Source organism: Epinephelus fuscoguttatus, linkage group LG4 (assembly GCF_011397635.1).
Source record: "Epinephelus fuscoguttatus linkage group LG4, E.fuscoguttatus.final_Chr_v1".
NCBI lineage: Eukaryota > Metazoa > Chordata > Actinopteri > Perciformes > Serranidae > Epinephelus > Epinephelus fuscoguttatus.
Genome location: NC_064755.1, coordinates 34,935,833 through 34,953,434, shown reverse-complemented (window position 1 = coordinate 34,953,434; position 17,602 = coordinate 34,935,833). Strand labels below are relative to the sequence as shown.

At 40.0% G+C, this 17,602-nt stretch overlaps 1 protein-coding gene across 1 annotated transcript in view; it reads left to right on the top strand.

Annotated features, from left to right (window-relative positions):
• The window catches only part of cspg4 (chondroitin sulfate proteoglycan 4), a 117,784-nt gene extending 101,188 nt beyond the window's left edge, over window positions 1-16,596 (top strand). The window contains exons 8-11 of the mRNA XM_049573549.1: window positions 2,080-2,211; window positions 5,384-5,544; window positions 9,199-9,382; window positions 10,992-16,596. Coding sequence (XP_049429506.1) covers window positions 2,080-2,211; window positions 5,384-5,544; window positions 9,199-9,382; window positions 10,992-12,862 — 2,348 coding nt within the window. The 3' untranslated portion in view covers window positions 12,863-16,596. The remainder of the gene's footprint in view (window positions 1-2,079; window positions 2,212-5,383; window positions 5,545-9,198; window positions 9,383-10,991) is intronic.
• Window positions 16,597-17,602: the final 1,006 nt, after the last annotated feature.

The window sequence follows — 17,602 nt, the reverse complement described above, 5'->3', positions numbered from 1 at the left end:
TGACCTCTGTCGCCCTCTGTCTTAGACTGCTGGTGTTACAACAGCACTGTTAAAACTTATCAAGACCTACACAAGTGTCTAAGCGCTCATTTTTGCTCAGCGTTGGATACGGAGCCTTCTGTCTGTACTCTACGTTCAATTCATCCGTATTTGTGCGTTTACTGAAAGTAAAGTGCATAAATGTGTATAAAAACTGAGGAAATAAAAGACAGTCTCAATGAACTTAAAACTGGTGTAAAATCAGAAAGGACTCTCTAATACAAGTACGTTTTAAGAAGGGACTTAAAAGAGATCGCTGACTCGGCCGACCTGATTTCCTCGGGCAGACTGTTCCAGAGCCTCGGGGCCCTGAAAGCAAACGCTCTGTCCCCTTTAGCTTTCAGCCAGACCTCTGGAACAAACAAAAGACCTCTGCCTGACGACCTTAAAGAGCCTTGAAAGTGAAGTCATCAGTAAAATCTTAAAATCTATTCTAAAACATACTGAGAGTCAGTGTGAAGAGGATGAAACTGGAGTGATGTGAGTGGTTAAAGAGTCCTGTACAGTCTGTGTGGCGTAGCTCGAGAAAGATAGGATTTTAGAAGAAAAGGAAATAATTAAATGATGGTAGAACGAAACAAATTGGTAATATAGTGAAAATAATTCTCCGTCCTCACATACCAGTGTATTTAATGGCCTCACAGACGGCCATCTGAAACACTGCCTCCCTTAAAGGTACATTATTACGACCTCCTCCACTGTTGCCATGTTTGTTGTTGTGTGGAACTTTTGACTCCACCCTCTAGCACCATCTTCAGACTGTTAAATATGCCAACATGAAGGACACATGGAAGTATGAGGGCAGTCACATTTACAATGTTTAAAACGGACGTATCTATTTTCATGCATAAAGGGAAAGCTGACTTCCTGGGAATGTAATCAGTCACTGGTATTGATCGTCAAAGTCCCAGAGACCTTTTGTGTGATGAGACAGAAAAAATAGTATTTGAGAGTATTTATTTGCCCATCAGTTGTGCCAAATAAAAGTGTGATTTTCATCCACACTTAAAGAAAGTATTTTGGGTTATTTTTAAGTTTTACATATTTTAATTACATATAAAATTTCCAAGTGAGTTAAGTAGAATAGAATAGAAAAGAAATAGAAAGAACTTTATTCACCCCCAAAGGGAAATTCAACTGTCCAGCAGCTTATAAAAAACAACCACATTTCCCCTCATCAACAACAACACAGTGATATTGAAATAGACATAAAATAAAATACGTTAAAATAGGTGCATAAAAAGAAATTAGAAATCAAATTGAAATCAGATTGAAATAGAAATTAAAATTAAATAAGTATAAATTAAATATTCTTATATAAACCACAACAGTGCAATGTAGGCAAGGCAGCTTTATTTATATTGCATTCTTCTTTTACAAAGCAATAAAATACAAAACTATAATAAAGGATACAGGTTTATAATAAAAGACTAAAGAGAAAAAAAAGATATAAATGGTAAAATTAGTGACTAAACGATTTACAGTTAAAAAAAAATCACCATTAAAATTAGCAGAGTGCAGACAAGAGGTGCAAAGATAGAAAGATTATTTAAAGTGTTTTAAAATTGAGTTTAAAAAGTAACTTATTTTATTCATTACAGGGTGGAATAGGGAGTGTAAAAAAGGAACGTTTGTATGTAATTATTAAAATAAATCTGAGATGAATAGACAATGCAAATTGATGTAACAATAGCTCGTACAATTTACATAATTAGCCTAATTTAATGTTCATTAACATATTTGAAATACATGGAAGTTATTACAAATTCTGTGAGATATAGTTACATTGATTCTCACTGTCTATTAATCTCATATTTATTTGATTTAATAACATAAATAGTACTATGTTAGAATTATAGACCAAATACGTTATTTGAGTGCAGACTAGGAAGGAATCACAAGTGCTAAATTACGTCCTTCATGTATAATCAGTAATATAAGTCGCAGATATAAATAAATGTTATTATAATATGAGTTGAAATATAATAGCACAGACCAGTTTGACCAGCGAGTCACATCTGAACTCTTCTCTTCCTGCAGGTGAGGAATCCGGCGGTTTCAGTTTCACAGTGACAGACGGCGAGCACACATCTCCCCTCTACCAATTTGTTGTCACAGCGAGGCCTCTCACCATCACCATGGTAACGCAGGAGGAGCTCATGGTATTTCCAGGTAAGATGCCAAAATCCTTCAGACTTTAAAGCGTGTAGTCGGCAGTGATGGAAGGATTACCACGGCGACGGGTGTGTGGTCACTCGCTTGACCCGGTCACTGCAGCAATATGACGACGGGTCTTTTTATTAACCTTTGTACTGCTGTGTTCTGTATCTGTGTCAAATACACAGAATAACGTTAAAACAGAAACTGAGAGTGAGGTACAGTTTGTCCAATGTGTTTACTGGATTTTTTCCAAAACATAGCTGCTGTTTTTTATTATTATTTATTTTTATTTAACCTTATTTTAACCAGAGTCTCATTTCAATAGAGACCTGGCCAACACAAGCAGCAGCACAAATAAAGTAGTTACAGACAGAAAACACAGAAAGAGTCTATGAAGGGAGTAAAAATCAAACTTAAGGAGCTCACAACTCAAAAAATAAATTCGAAAGAGTTAGTTTTGTTACCAGCTACATTTTAAACATTGACATCATAAGGAATCTGTCTCTAATTCTTTATTTCTGTATTTAAAAGTGCACAAAAGCCCTCCTCTCAGTTTCCATGCAGGCATTTCGAACAAAAGGCATAAGGAAGTCCAGAGGACACAAAGAGTATTCTCCGACACCTTTCTGCGTGATAAATAAATAAAATAAAATGTATTTCTAGCATGCAGATAACTTGTCACTCCTTGAGTTACAGACTTTTGGAAATATAGTCAGTAAATGTAGCCTGTTGAGGACATACAAGAAGATCATATTCAACACAAGAAACACAAAACTGTCTCCCAAATACCTGAGCAGTGATATAGTGTCCCTCTAACTTTCTTACATTTAACGCAGAGCTGGTCTGGGATGTTTGTTTTGAGCTTATTATAAACGTACATGGAGTAATGGGCCTACATTATCATCAGCCACTTATATTGTCAGTGTTCAAATAATACATATTGTTAAAAAAATACTTCTTTGGTCCGTATTTTCATGTTTCACTGTTATATCAGAAAAGTCTGTAGACAGATGTAGTGTTACTTTTGTGACAGACTAAATGTGTACTTACTTGTAAGATTGAAGATGTAGAAATGTATATATTTATATAACCAGGGTGTCTGCAGGTCCTTAGAAAGCCTTACAGTGTCTTAAATTCAGTGTTACAACAATAAGGCCTTAAAAGTCATTAAGGTCTGAATGACTACAAACATTTTATCTAATTTCATTTGTGAATTTTTTCATTTTCTTTTTGTCAAAATAAGTGATGTCTTTCTATGTAAAAGTCCACTTTTTTTTTTTTTTTTTAAGATTATGTTTTTGGGCTTTTGTACGGAAGCATATGGCATTCACTTGACAAATAAAAAAAGCCCTATTTTTCTGAGTAATTTTTTCTGTTTTTCGTGGTAAATTTTTTTGGATCAGTAAGGGTAAGGCACGTAATTAGTTATACACAAGATATGATAATCTAGCTATGTTTTCGACTGCATCCTTCTTGTGTAGGCCTATCACTCAATGAAACGGGTTGTAACAATGTTAGCTGACAAACGTGTATGGGCATGATACAACCTGTCTCCTCGTTCAGGAAAAAAAAAATTACCACAAAAAACAGGAGAAAAAAAACCCCAAAAAACTGAAAAAAATTACCCAGAAAAACAGAAAATATTACCACGAAAAACAGGGAAAAAATTACTCAGAAAAACAGAAAAAATTACACCAAAAAACAATAAATAAAAAATAAATAAATTGCTCCCAAAAACAGAAAAATTACTCAGAAAAATTATTTGTCAAGTGAATGCAATACGCTTCCGTACTTTTGCCTTTAACGGACAGGACAATGTGAAATGGGGAGACAGAGAGAGAGAGTGGGGGGATGACATGCAGCAAAGGGATGCCAGCCGGAGTTGAACTCGCGACCACTGCAGCGAGGCATCACCTCTATACATGGGGCACCGCCACTAAGCTACTGATGCCCCAAAAGTCCACATTTTTAATGTAACACATCTTTAAAAAACTATAACACTGTCTTCTTACTACAGACTTGCATCTGTCTGCAAAATGAAGATTGACTTAAATTACTCTAATAACCATATTCTTACGTAACACCTACTTTTGCACAAGACCACATAAATACTATTTAAATAAGTAGAACATGATTTGTCCAAAAATCTGTCCTAAATTTGGGTTAAAACGTGTCTTGAATAGGTCTTAAATGCATTAATTTTTTAACTGTCTAATACCTGTAGACACCCTGATAAATGTTGCTGAACAGCGGCGTCTGAGGCCAGACGTTGTAATTACAAGGCAATGGTTCAATGACTTTGCTCTCTTTTCTCAAGGTTCTCTTGAGTCAGTTGTTTTTAAGACATTTATTCTGTTGATCTGAAACTGAAACTATCCGATAAAATATTGTGAAACAGGAGCACAAGTATAGAAAAATCATAAGAAGGGTTGCAACGGTATGATGATTTTCACAGTATGATGATTTTTTTTAACGGACGTATGTGTAAAAGGTCTGACAGACAGTTGAGGATGGAAGGAGATGCACTTAGGTGCAATTCTACATCTGTTATATGGTTTTACGGTGTACCGCTGCTACCTTAGTTACACCGTATCTATGCTAACATTAGCCACTACGAGCTACTGGTCACACCAAACCGAGGACGCTTGTGGCTACAAAACCCCAGTAGTGAAAAGAATTTAACAAGGGTGCATTTTATCACATGAATTCAGCTTTTCAAGTTACATGAACTCATGTTACTCTTACTTTGACAGTCCTGCCTTGAGTTAGTTTTGTTTGAAATATGTTTAAATACAATATCACTTTATTTTTAGTGTTTTTAACACATCACAACTTCTCCATATCATGAGCACAGGTGTGAGCACGGTCAAAAACCTCAGCTCATAATGAACTTTACTTTCACTCATGATGCAGGAAATGGGTTGTCACATTTTTTTAAAGCTTGGATAAACTTTTGGAATGAAACTCTCCATCAGGAAACTCTTGTGCACAGTTACGTGCATGAGTTACTGTAACCACTGAAGTTGTAGGCAATTCTAGACTCTGTTTAGTTTTACAAGCTCAACTACACTTCACACAAGAGGCAGTTTTCCACAGAGTCATCACAGCACTCAAGTGTGTGTGTGTGTGTGTGTGTGTGTGTGTGTGTGTGTGTGTGTGTGTGTGTGTGTGTGTTTTCTCACAGGAACAAGGCAGTCTATCACGAGTGCCAATCTGGGGGCTGTAACCAATGAGGATGGGAATGAGATAAGCTACTCTCTCGTCCGCCCACCTCGTTTGGGAAGACTCATCCTGGCCAATGACAGGAACCAGTATGAGGAAATTACCAGCTTCTCACAAACACAGGTAATTACCTTCTGTGTGTGTGTGTGTGTGTGTGTGTGTGTGTGAGATGCTAAATGTGTGTGTTGCTGGAAAGTGTTTCTTTTGGGGGACATTTAACTTATTTCCCTTGTTCCCTTCTTAAAATTAATACCCTGCATTAACATTAAATGACAGTAATGAATTATTTGTAACAGTAAAAAGTAAATATCTTAAACAGTAAAATACATCAAAGGAAGAAAAATAATGAAAACGCTTGTGGATTAAAAAAAGTGTGAGGAAAGCCAAAATCAAAAGCATCTTTTGATGGCATTTTCTTTATCAGTCGCATTAAGGGGGCACTGTGAGTTCAACGTTTATTCTTTGTCGTCTTTTCAAATAAATCCGCTCTACTTTCAGGTCGCACGTTCCTATTAATAGCAGGTTTGTGTTACAACAGCAATCATGGCTGTTAAAGGCACTGCAGCTGTCGGCTGCACAGACCATCAGACAGACGTATGAGGAGACATAATGCTGCTTTAATACTTAAAAACACAACTAATCCTCCTCTCAAGACAAACTGGTGCTGCAGCTCTGCAAGAGGTGGAAATTTGAATAATTTAAAGGCTTGCGGTTGCAGCTTTGTGCTCGTCTGATAGCTTTTAATCATGTTTTTCAGCATTGACTTTTATTTCTATAGGAAAAGTCAATGCAATAGCCACGATTGTGAAGCTCACTCAATCTAGACTAATACAGCCGTAACTCAGTGTTAGTTTACATGACAGAAAATGAATGACTGTAAAGAATGTCCTCACTAGAAAGACGGCAGCATTGGAAGTTTGTTAAAACACATGAAACTTACCTACTGTATGTTATGTTATCCTAATAGCTCGTCTCTTATGATGTTCATCAGTCTGCATCGTCAAAGTTGTTTGAAACAAACCTTAACTGTGTAAGTAGCAGATTAAAAGACACTGTTATGAAGAATATGTCGTGGGAACAGGGACTTGTTCTAACTTTAAGGTGGATTGAGGAGGACACGTTTGTGACACAGGCAAATATATATATATATATATATATATATATATACATATGATTTATTTATATCAACCAGTATGGACTTAAGACATCAAATAAATCATCGCAGTGGCGAAAGCGCATAGACATTGATTTTGGGTGGGGGCACAGCGGGCATGTCCCCCTCAATATTTAGAACATGAGCATTTGTCCCCCCTCTCCCTGAATAAAAACAAAAAAGTGCCAGAAGACTTTTACTGTGTCAAAGTAAAGACATTTTGCCAAAAACTGACAAACTGGTGCACAGTCTGATGTTCAAAATGTTCTGGTGGGGACCCCAGCTGTGAAGTGAAAGCTGCAACGTCTCAAGGCTGCTGTAAAAAAGTTTGTCTTGGGTGCATCGGTACAATAGACGAGCAACAAAGGATGGCAGAGGAGAAACCTGCACACCAGTGCAAAGTGGGCTGGACGAAGTGAAAGCTGCGTCTTAGCTCTGCTCTGTTTTTCTGAATTATCAAGATCATTATTTCAGAATTCTGAGAAAATATTTCATGGAAAAAAATCTGATTTTGAAGATGACGTAATTAAAAGTCTGGTATGCAGGATTTAGAGAAAAATATTGGCAGAAGTAGTATATAACATCCAGATGTTTTCATTAGTTTGCAATCACTTGAAAATTAGAATCCTTGTGTTTTTGTTGCCGTAGAATAAACCATTTATATCTACAGAACACTGATTTACACTGGCCACATGTAGCCGACACAGAGGGGAATATTCTGTTCAAGACAAAAACTAAAAATCAATTTCTTATGTACAATGCAACAAACATCTATTCATCCCATGAGGCCTTAAAGCTCATTTAAATCCCGTACCAGACAAAGTATTTTCCCTTTTAAGAGACCATTAAATGCTACTCTCTCTACAGTTTTACCTTCTGCTTCACATAAACTAAAACAGTGTGCTCCTAATTTAAGTTTAAATATCAACAGACCATCTATGTGTGCAATATGAGGCATCAACATGTTCCTGTTCTTCACCAGCAGGGGGCGTCATTGATATGACTTTGTGCCATTCTGATATTTTGGGTCCCCATAAACATGAGCATCCATGCTAATAAGCTTTTAACATTATCAGATTTTACCTCTGATCATTTAATATGTATGTTAAGACTAGATGAATGCAGTCTTGCAGTCTCTGTCACAGCTGCTGTGTGTCGTGGACAGGGTTGGAGAGGATTTACATAGACACAGGTAAAGAGTTATACCTAATAAATAAGGAGAGTTAAAGCAGTTTATTACAGCTGTTTTATCTTTACTGTACAATTGGCAAAGTAGCCTCAGTGCCAGAAGAAATATTCAGATTACATACAAAAAAGAAACATAAATTTCAAGAGTTTTGAATAAAATATAATCAGGTTTTTAAGGGCGCACACCTACGTGTTTTAAACCAAACTCTTCATCAGGGTGTGGCCCCTGATTACAAAGAGCCTCTTTGTTCACTGAGTGTGATTTTTTTATTTCTTACTTACTGTCTGCGAGGCAAAGAGGCACTTCTATTTTCAGTTTACTCAGATTACATAACCAAATATCCTCATAGCATTTGTCGCATTTACTGGATTTAGTTTAGGATTATAGGGCAAACAACTTGATCATGTAGCAGCACGTCACATGCACTGTAGGCCCAGTGTTTGTCTGCCAGGGTGCCAGCGTGCTTTCACTCTTGTCTGATTTCCATTCCTGACATCTGACCGTGCTTGGATGAGCATGAGAACAAATTCTTTCCCAGCAAACTGCTGTGTTTAGAGTGTGACAGAAAATCTAACACGATGTCGAGCTGAAAACACGATTTGATTATTTGAGTTGTTCAGCTGTGTGTGTGTGTGTGTGTGTGTGTACATGCATGAATACACTCCTCTCTGTGTGTGTGTGTGTGTGTGTGTGTGTGTGTGTGTGTGTGTGTGTGTGTGTGTGAGAGTGAGGAGGAGAGAGGCAGAGACAGAATAGTTGAGTTGAGGTCACGGTGACCTCAGGGAGCGAACGCAGGCCGTCACATTCCAGTTCTTAAACCCGGATCCCAGTTCAGCTGAGCCAAACCACTGCTGCAGCCCTTTGAGCTCCCATTTTACTGCCTTGCTCACAAACGTCAGAGGGAAAGAGAGCAGTGAAATATATTTTAGCAAACTAAAAGTAGGTTCTCCGTGTAGGTATAAATCTACTGTGGCTAAACCACAGTTTCTCTCTGACCATTGACAACTCCAAAGTCAGTCTGTCCCCTCAGGTTAAGAGTCTGCATGTCATCCTGGACAGTACCTTGTCCTTTAAGGTCCACATCAATAATGTTACTCAGTCTGCATACTTTCATCTACGAAATATTAATCGTCTTTGCCCGTCACTTACACCTCACAGCACTGCTACACTTGTTCAGTCTTTGGTTATATTGAAAGATAAAATCCTACAGATGATAAAGTAGTAGATGCTTCAACAGCGTACTCAAGTACTGTGTCCTACGAGGTATTTTAACATAATTACTGATATTATATTTTTCTCCAGTAGACCCTTGTGTCACGATTTAATAACGTTAACTTGGCTGTTTTTATACTTCAACTGTTTACCCACTCCAGTATTGATTTTGAAAGTGTTTAACAGCTCATCATGTTCTGATTTTGTTTCCCTTGTCACACAGCTGGAGTCAGGACGGGTCTACTATGAGCACCAGATACCTGAGGAGCCTTTCTGGGTGGTGAGGGACTCCGTAGAGCTCACTCTGGCATCCCAACCAGCCCCTGATGTTCGTCACATCCTGCCCATCACCGTCTCTTACTACGCTGCTCACAGCAACATCTCCTCCCAGCTGTGGAAGAACAAAGGTACATCTAATATTTGACATCAAAATTTAAATAAATCACCAATCCGTCACTACCAAAAACTGAATTGTGGTTTTTGTGTAAAGATTCCTGCAGATGTTGAGATGAAGAGATGTGTGGTAAAGCCCCATTAGAGGGCGCCGCCTAACATAAGGGCACCAGAGTCACAATGTGGACGTATTGTTTTCACCAGCTGCAGCTTTGTTTTATTTAAACAGACACGTCAGATGTGTATTTATTCAAGCTTTACTCATACAGGGCGGACCTGGTGAGCATACATGCTCTCTTACAGCAACAGCCTGTTAACAGTTAAATAAAACAACAGAAACAAATAAATGAGACAGTCATTAATAAAACAGAAATCAAACAATAGTGTTCGTAGGTTGCCTTAAAGCTGGAGCTAAAGAATTTTAATATTGAGTAATGTAATAAAAACACTCCCTCTGTGGTCTTTACAGGTCATTGAATAATGGTTATCATCCTGCACAGCTTATTTTAAGTGTTTCATACTTAGGAGATACAACATAGTATGGGTGGAGTATCACTTTGATTCTGAATAGTTTTATGTAGAAGTATTTTAATCCCAAAACTCTTTTGTATCTCAGAGGATACATTCATTTGCAACGCTGTAAGTGGAACTCTAGATTGAGGGACCTCAGTTTAAGTGGGAAACATTCAGTGGTGGACAGTCAAGGCCTGCTAGCCTCTCTGCATGCGTAACAGTTTTTGAAATAACTAAATAATAATACGGACAGACAGTAACAAACAGTAAGGGGAGAGAAATTACCTTGCTAGGAACAGTAAAGTTGCTTAAACCTTGTGTTTCCTCTTTCCTTTTTAGTCTCAAAATGCTTAAAAAGTGGGTGTTTAAACATGTTAACGGTGATTACTTTTTACTCACACAGAAGAAAAATCATTCAGCATTCAAACATTGATTAACAACTCTATTTATAATGAGTAAAGTAAGAAACTAACATTTATTTTTATAGCGCTTTTCCCAGACTAAGGTCACAAAGTGCTTCACAAGGTCATTATACATAGAAAGAAAACATTAAGACTACGAGAGCCACTTTAGTAAAAGCACACAACTAGCAAACTATTTGCACACAGAAAAAAAGGACCAAAAAAAAAAACAAAACACAACAGCAATACACACAAAAATAAACTTTGTTCACAAAAACAAACACCTGAATTCACCCAACAGTCACAGTGCAGTCACTATTCAATCATATCAAATATCTGCAAATAATTTTGTGGTGAAACATCAAACGTCAAATTTACATTGATGTACATTTCTGATTAATCTGCCATTATGCAGGGAAATTCCAGCTTGTTCTTCAACTCAGTTTTCATAGAGTTTTAGAATAACTTCTATATTATGTTCTATAATTCTTTATTGCCTGGATAGTCCAAAGTCATAAAGGGATGCATCACTACTGCTGCTTTTACTGCCAAAAAACACAATCCCCCTGCTCCATCTGTGTTTACTAATGAGATATCAGCATCAGTGTACTGTGCTGCATAATTAAATGTCCATAGAATACAGCCAAGACTGGATAAAAAGTGTCTTTGAAAACTAATTTTGACATTTGTTTTTATTGTCTCGTCTCAGGTTTGGATGTTGTTCAAGGCCAGAGGAAAGTCATTGATGATTCCATTCTTGACGCCTCCAACCTGCTGGCTAGCCTACCTGAGGCTCAGCGAGACGATGCAGATGTGGTTTTTGAGATGAAGCGTTTCCCTGACCACGGTCGTATCACCCTGGGTGGTCAGGACCTGTCCCGTAACGCCCCAACCTTCACACAGGAAGATGTAACTCAAGGAAAGCTGGAGTTTCTCCATGATGACTCAGGGGCTTCCTTTGACAGCTTCGCTTTCAGAGCCCGACTCAAGTCCGAGGGTCAGGGTTTGCCCTCACCTGCAGAATCCGTGGTCCTGGAGGAAGTATTTAACATCTCAATCAAACGGCGGGGCTCTGACGCCCCCGAGCTTGTCACCACAGACATGCTCTTGGAGGTTCTTCAAGGCTCCATGACCATTTTGACCCAGAAGCATCTTAACACTCAAGACGAGGACAGTCCACCAGACGAGGTGCACTTCAAAGTGACCAAAGCCCCCAGCAATGGTCGCCTGGTTGATTCATTCACCACGGACCCCATCTCTGAGTTCACCCAAGAGATGGTCAATCGTGGGCAGGTGGGCTTCGTCAGCTACGGCAGCCTCACCGATGACTTTTTGGAGTTCATTGTGTCAGATGGAGAACACCAAACAGAGCCACACACTCTCCACATCGGCATCCTAGCTCGCACCCTGATTCTTGACAAAGCCCCTGAGATCAAGGTGAAGCAAGGCGATGACGAGACCCTGGTGACCGAGGAGATACTGAAGGCCACAACCGGCGGCCCTGTTGAGGAGGACATCCTTTACAAGATCACAAGTGTTCCCAAGTATGCAGCTGTCATGGTAGACCGGCAACCTACATCAGCATTCACCCAGAAGCAGATCAAAGAAGGTCGAGTCAGTGTCCGCTTTGTTAAATCCACTTCCCCTCGAGACAGCGTTGCATTTGTGGCCCGTAGCAGGGCTGCTAATGTCTCCTCTGTCCTCAACATCACAGTCCAGCCTCTGGCCAACATCGCTCAGGATCCTCTCTTACCCCAAGGTGCTCTTGTTCAACTGGACAAGAAGCTTCTGGATGCAACTCCCCTGGCAAACAAGACCAGAACCTCCCCCACATTCACCGTCATCCAGCAGCCACAGGGGGCTCGTTTTGTGAGGGCTGGAGGTCCTGGTGCGGGTCAGCCAGTGGACACATTCAGCCAGAAGGAGCTGGATGAGGGACGGGTAGCTATGGAAATCCTAAATGGCAACTCTGGATCCAAAGGTAGTGTCAGTCAGGATGAGGCGCGCTTCCTGCTCAAAGCCCACGGGGTTCCTCCTGCAGAGTGTGTGCTTTCCTTCCAGACGGGCCCCTACAATGCCTCCGGGGTCTACCCTGCTACACTGTTGAGGGTTCCCTCAGATGCCCCATCGAAGGACAGTAATGACCTCCCTGGTGTAGCTGCGGCCCCTCGTCCCACTCCAGCTAGCCCTCGCTGGAGGGGCAACATGGACTGGCCTCACGGAGATGCCCCCACCACAGCATCCTCTGGCTCTAGCGCCCATGGGAAACCACATGTCACCCGGCGCAGCAACTTCTGGTCTATTCTCATCCCGATCCTGGTGATCCTTCTCCTCTTGCTGCTGGCGGCCATCTTGGCCTACTACCTGATCCGTAAAAACAAGACGGGCAAGCACGACGTCCAGACGGCAGCATCCAAGCCCAAAAACGGAGAGGTGGCCAGTGCAGAAACCTTTCGCAAAACTGACCCAGCCAATAACATCCCCATGTCCAACATGGACTCCAAAGACGCAGATCCAGAGTTGTTGCAGAGTTGTCGGACAACGAACCCGGCCTTGAAAAAGAACCAGTACTGGGTCTGAGACACTTTGAGATAAGACACAGAGGGAGGTGGATCCTCAAGTGTTTGGAAGTCTCCTCAAATCATTCCTCTCAGTATTAAAGACCTCTTGCCGCACCAGTTTAAAAGAAAATTATTTTCTAACACCATTGGTTATTTACTTATCTCAACGTAACTGTGGATAAATTCTCAGGCAACGAAACACTGAATACTTATTGGCAAAGAAAGAGGCAGTTTGTTATCTAAGGAGGCTCAGGTCATGTATATTTATTTTAGTTTTATCATTCCTCTATGTCGAAGGGCACAAATGAAGACATAAACATGCCATGTGTTTGCAAAAAGTTATCTTGGGTGTGCTCTGTCATTGTATTCCATATGATATCATAGGCCAATATTATTCGTTGGAGTGGGTAGGTGATTTAAAGTCTTTGTGATGGTTTGATTTTAGTTTTTGGTTCATCAGGAAAGTTGATAAGGATTGTACATAGATGATGAGGTAAATATATGCTGTATTATCAAGAAGATGGAAAAGTGCCGCTTTGTGTTTTCTCTTTTATTTTTTAATGTTTTTAAGGTACCATTGTGTTTCTCAGGGCTAAATTCAGTTTAAAGGAGTAGTACAAGATTTTGGAAAATATACTTATTCACTTGTTTTCCTCAGAGTTAAATGAGAAGATTGATGCCACTGTAATCTGTTATACAGCAAACTACAGCAAGGAGATGCGTCATGTGACTTAGCTAAACCCAACGAAAAGGGGGAAACAACTAGGGAGGTCACCCGTGAAGCCCACTTATCAACATTATATCAAAAACGACAAAGTAAAAACAAGAAGTTGGTGTGTCATTGCGGGGGATTATTTCTTGGCTGGACACAGCGAGTTCTTGAACCTGGTTTGCTGAAACAAGCTAGCCCCATTATGAAGCCCCATTAGTCCCCAAATTATCGCAATGGACAGACAGGTGTCCCAAAAACAAAGGCCTATTTCTTTCAAGTCTCGTGTCTCCAAAAATGTACGCTCCCTGCAGGTAGTTTCAGTTTCCCAGCTGCATTTGAGCCACTTACGATGGGTGTTTTTACCAGCCCTTCAAAGTGTTTCTCAGTAGCGTCTGAGCCATCAATCCCAGGTATTTTTAACGACCCTTCGCAACATTTCCCAGTGGTTTTTGAGCCACAGATCCTGGGTGTTTTTGACAACCTTTTGTGGCGTTTCCTAGCTGCTCTTAAGCCATCGGTCCGAGGTGTTTTACCAATCCTTCATGGTATTTCTGAGCAACAGATCCCAGGTGTTTTTACTGACCCTTTGAAGCATTTTCTCATCTGCATTTGAGCAACTTGCCTCAGATGTTTTTACTCATCCTTCACAGCTTTTTCAGCGACATTTGAGCCACCAATCCCTGGTGTTTTTACCAACCCTTCACGGCGTTTCCCAGTGGTGTTTGAGCCACCGATCCCGGGTGTTTTTTCCCGTCCCTTACAGCTCACCCAGCAGCATTCGGGCCACTGATCCTCTGTGTTTCTTTTATGACCCTTTGTGGCGTTTCCCAGTGACATTTGAGCCACCAGTCCCTGGTGTTTTTGCCAACCCTGCTTAGTGTTTCCTACCTGCATATGAGCCACTGATCCCGGATATTTTTACCAACCCTTCGCAGCATTTTCTCAGTGCCGTTTGAGCAACTTATCCCAGGTGTTTTTACCAATCCTTCGTGGTGTTTTTACTGACCCTTTGCTTTTGTGCCACCAAACATGGATGTCTTTTCTTAACCATTAACAAGTGTATTTTTGTGCCTAAACCTCACCACACCTTTATCACAGCTTCGTTGACAAATCTAAAATGGTTTACAGAAACGCACAATGCAAACATTTCCTCTGGCAATCGGGTTGTCTACTGCAAGAAGTGTGTGTTTTTAGAGAAACCAGACTTTGAAGCAGTGGGTGTTTGTTTTTGGGATAACGGGCCATCTGAGAAATGGGCTTAGTGGGACATTTTTTGGACTACTGGGGCTTAGGAAATTTGTGCTGTTGAAACAATGGGCTGTTTCCCCTGTCTCCAGTCTTTATGCTAAGCTAAGCCAACAGCCCTCTAGCTGTGGCTTCATATTTAGAGAGTATGCGAGTGGTATCTATCTTGTCATCTAATTCTCTGTAAGAGAGTGAATAACCTTTGTCTCAAAATATCTAACTATTACTTTAATGTCATCACATGATAGCATTTCAGTAGTTTTACTTTTGTGTGGAAAAAGGAGACAGTTTACGACTGTTTAGAATTAAAAAGTTTGTGCGACAACTTTCGCAGGTTTGATTGAATTTAGCTCGGAGTTATGTCATCATCTTTCACATGATATTATTTCTGCATGCTTCCAAAGTGCTTGTAAATATTCACTGGACTGGCACAGCACTGACCGCAGAACTACGCAGTACACAGTTAGCAGACCACAGGCAGGAGGTTATTTCAGTAGTACTGGTCTTTAACACATCCGTACTGGCTGACATGCAGGGGTGAGGTCATCTCAAACTGGGATGTTTCCAGTTTCCAAGTCTGCAATTAAGAATTCATAAAATACCGGTTGGTGCTGGGGACGGGGATAATGAATCAAACGCTCCACTGGTTAGGGTACATTGATGAAGAAAATGAAGACAGTTTGTGTTTACGTCTTCACAGCTAGTTTTTGATTTTAAGCATTCCATATCTAAGCTAAATATACAGACTGTCATATAATGAAACTTTTGTTTTTTCTCTTCAATCTTGTTTTGTATGTTGAAACTAAGAAGAGCGTTACTGTAAATCAGACTCCTTTTGTTCCTCTTTAGACGTCTTTATTGTCACTCTGACCTGTGATGGTTATCTGTGTGTTGAATGTTAAATGAAGTACTTAACGTGAAGCACAGCGAGGAAATCAGATAACTGTTTTTGATCCACTAAAGAAAAGAAAGACTGAACTATTTCTTCTGAGAACTATTTGCTGTACATTTCTTTTCTCACGCTGTATGACGCCTTATCCTTTGTTAGTCATATTCTGAATATACGATAATTTCTTTGCAGTATTCAGCGTTTATTGAGCTTATATTTTTGTAGTGTTTCGAGAGCAGGAAATAGAGATTTTACAGACAGCACAGAGCTCAGGAAGTGATGTGTTTCAGGAGACTGTGTATTTCCAGTGACGTCTCTTACAGATAGCTGAAATAAAAGTACTGGTTTTTCCTTCAGGATATCACATCCATATCTTCCTAGTGTTATGTGTAAATATTTGGTTTCTGAGTATGATTTTTGGGCTTGATTAGCAACTCGAAGTATATATATATCATGTTTTGCATCGATATGTACATGTAACTACATTTAATTAGGCTCATCTTCAAGGTATGCCTGAATGTGTCTCTGTGTGTATCTCTTTGTTTGTGTGTATCTGTCTGCCTGCCTGTCTGTCTGTCTGTCTGTGTGTGTGTGTGTGTGTGTGTGTGTGGGTGGGTGGGTGTGTTTGTGCAGGTGCCCATCACTCTTATGTTTTCTGCTTCCCGAGGTCATCGCAGAGTTTCATCATCACCATTCCTCATTTTTCATTATTTATTATTTCTGTCACCCCCCATACATCAGGTCATACTCTCATCATGTGCTTTGTCAGAGACTAAACTGTAATCTGTAAACTGCAGGTGCCTTCATGATAATACGAAGCAGTGTTTAGATTTTGGAACAAGAAGAATTGTCTATTGCTGCAGAATGCCTCTGAGCTTGTTCTCGGCACTAATGGAAATAAAAACGTTCATGCAACAAAACTTGTAAGTGTTTTCAGTTCTAGTTTTCAAAGCTTGTTTGAGTCTTTAAACATTTTTAATTGCAGGGCTCCCACAGATTTTTACCAGTGAATTTTCAAAACTTTCCATAACTTTACCACAGTATTTTACCCCATTCCCATGACTAGGAATTTTAAAATAGACTGCCTGGTAACCTCTGTGACAACCAGTGATTTAAGGTAGGGTGCATTTCCTAATGTGGAGCAGTACACACACTTTGTTTCTCTGCAATAAAATTTGGCCGCTGGCGTTTTGGTGCAGAGCCTCCATCCAGCGTGGCGAGTGTCCGCCTCTCTCTTGTGCCATGAATTATATTTGTCCTTTGAAAGACACACATTATGAAACACGCACTTCTTGGGCGTTTGTGGGTAAGCAAACTGCTAGCGTTTGCTAACTTCACTTGCACTTTAGATACTCCCGCCAACTAGCTTTATACACCAGTGTGTATCCTGTGATAATTGTGATGTTTCAACAGTCATGCAGCACAGCACCAGTTTAAATTTAATAATCCAACATATTTCATGTAATGTCTGACATGTTTTAGGATTTTAATGAACATATTTTCAACAACAGGCAAAGCAATTTGCACTATTAATGGTTCAGGCTGGTGGTGGTGGTGTAATGGTGTGGGGGATATTTTCTTGGCACACTTTGGGCCCCTTAGTACCAACTGAGCATGGTTTAAACACCACAGCCTACCTGAGTATTGTTGCTGACCGTGTCCATCCCTTTATGACCACAGTGTACCCATCTTCTGATGGCTACTTCCAGCAGGATAACGCACCATGTCACAAAGCTCAGATCATCTCAAACTGGTTTCTTGAACATGACAATGAGTTCACTGTACTCCAATGGCCTCCACAGTCACCAGATCTCAGTCCAATAGAGCACCTTTGGGATGTGGTGGAGATTCACATCATGGATGTGCAGCTGACAAATCTGCAGCAACTGTGTGATGCTATCATGTCAATATGG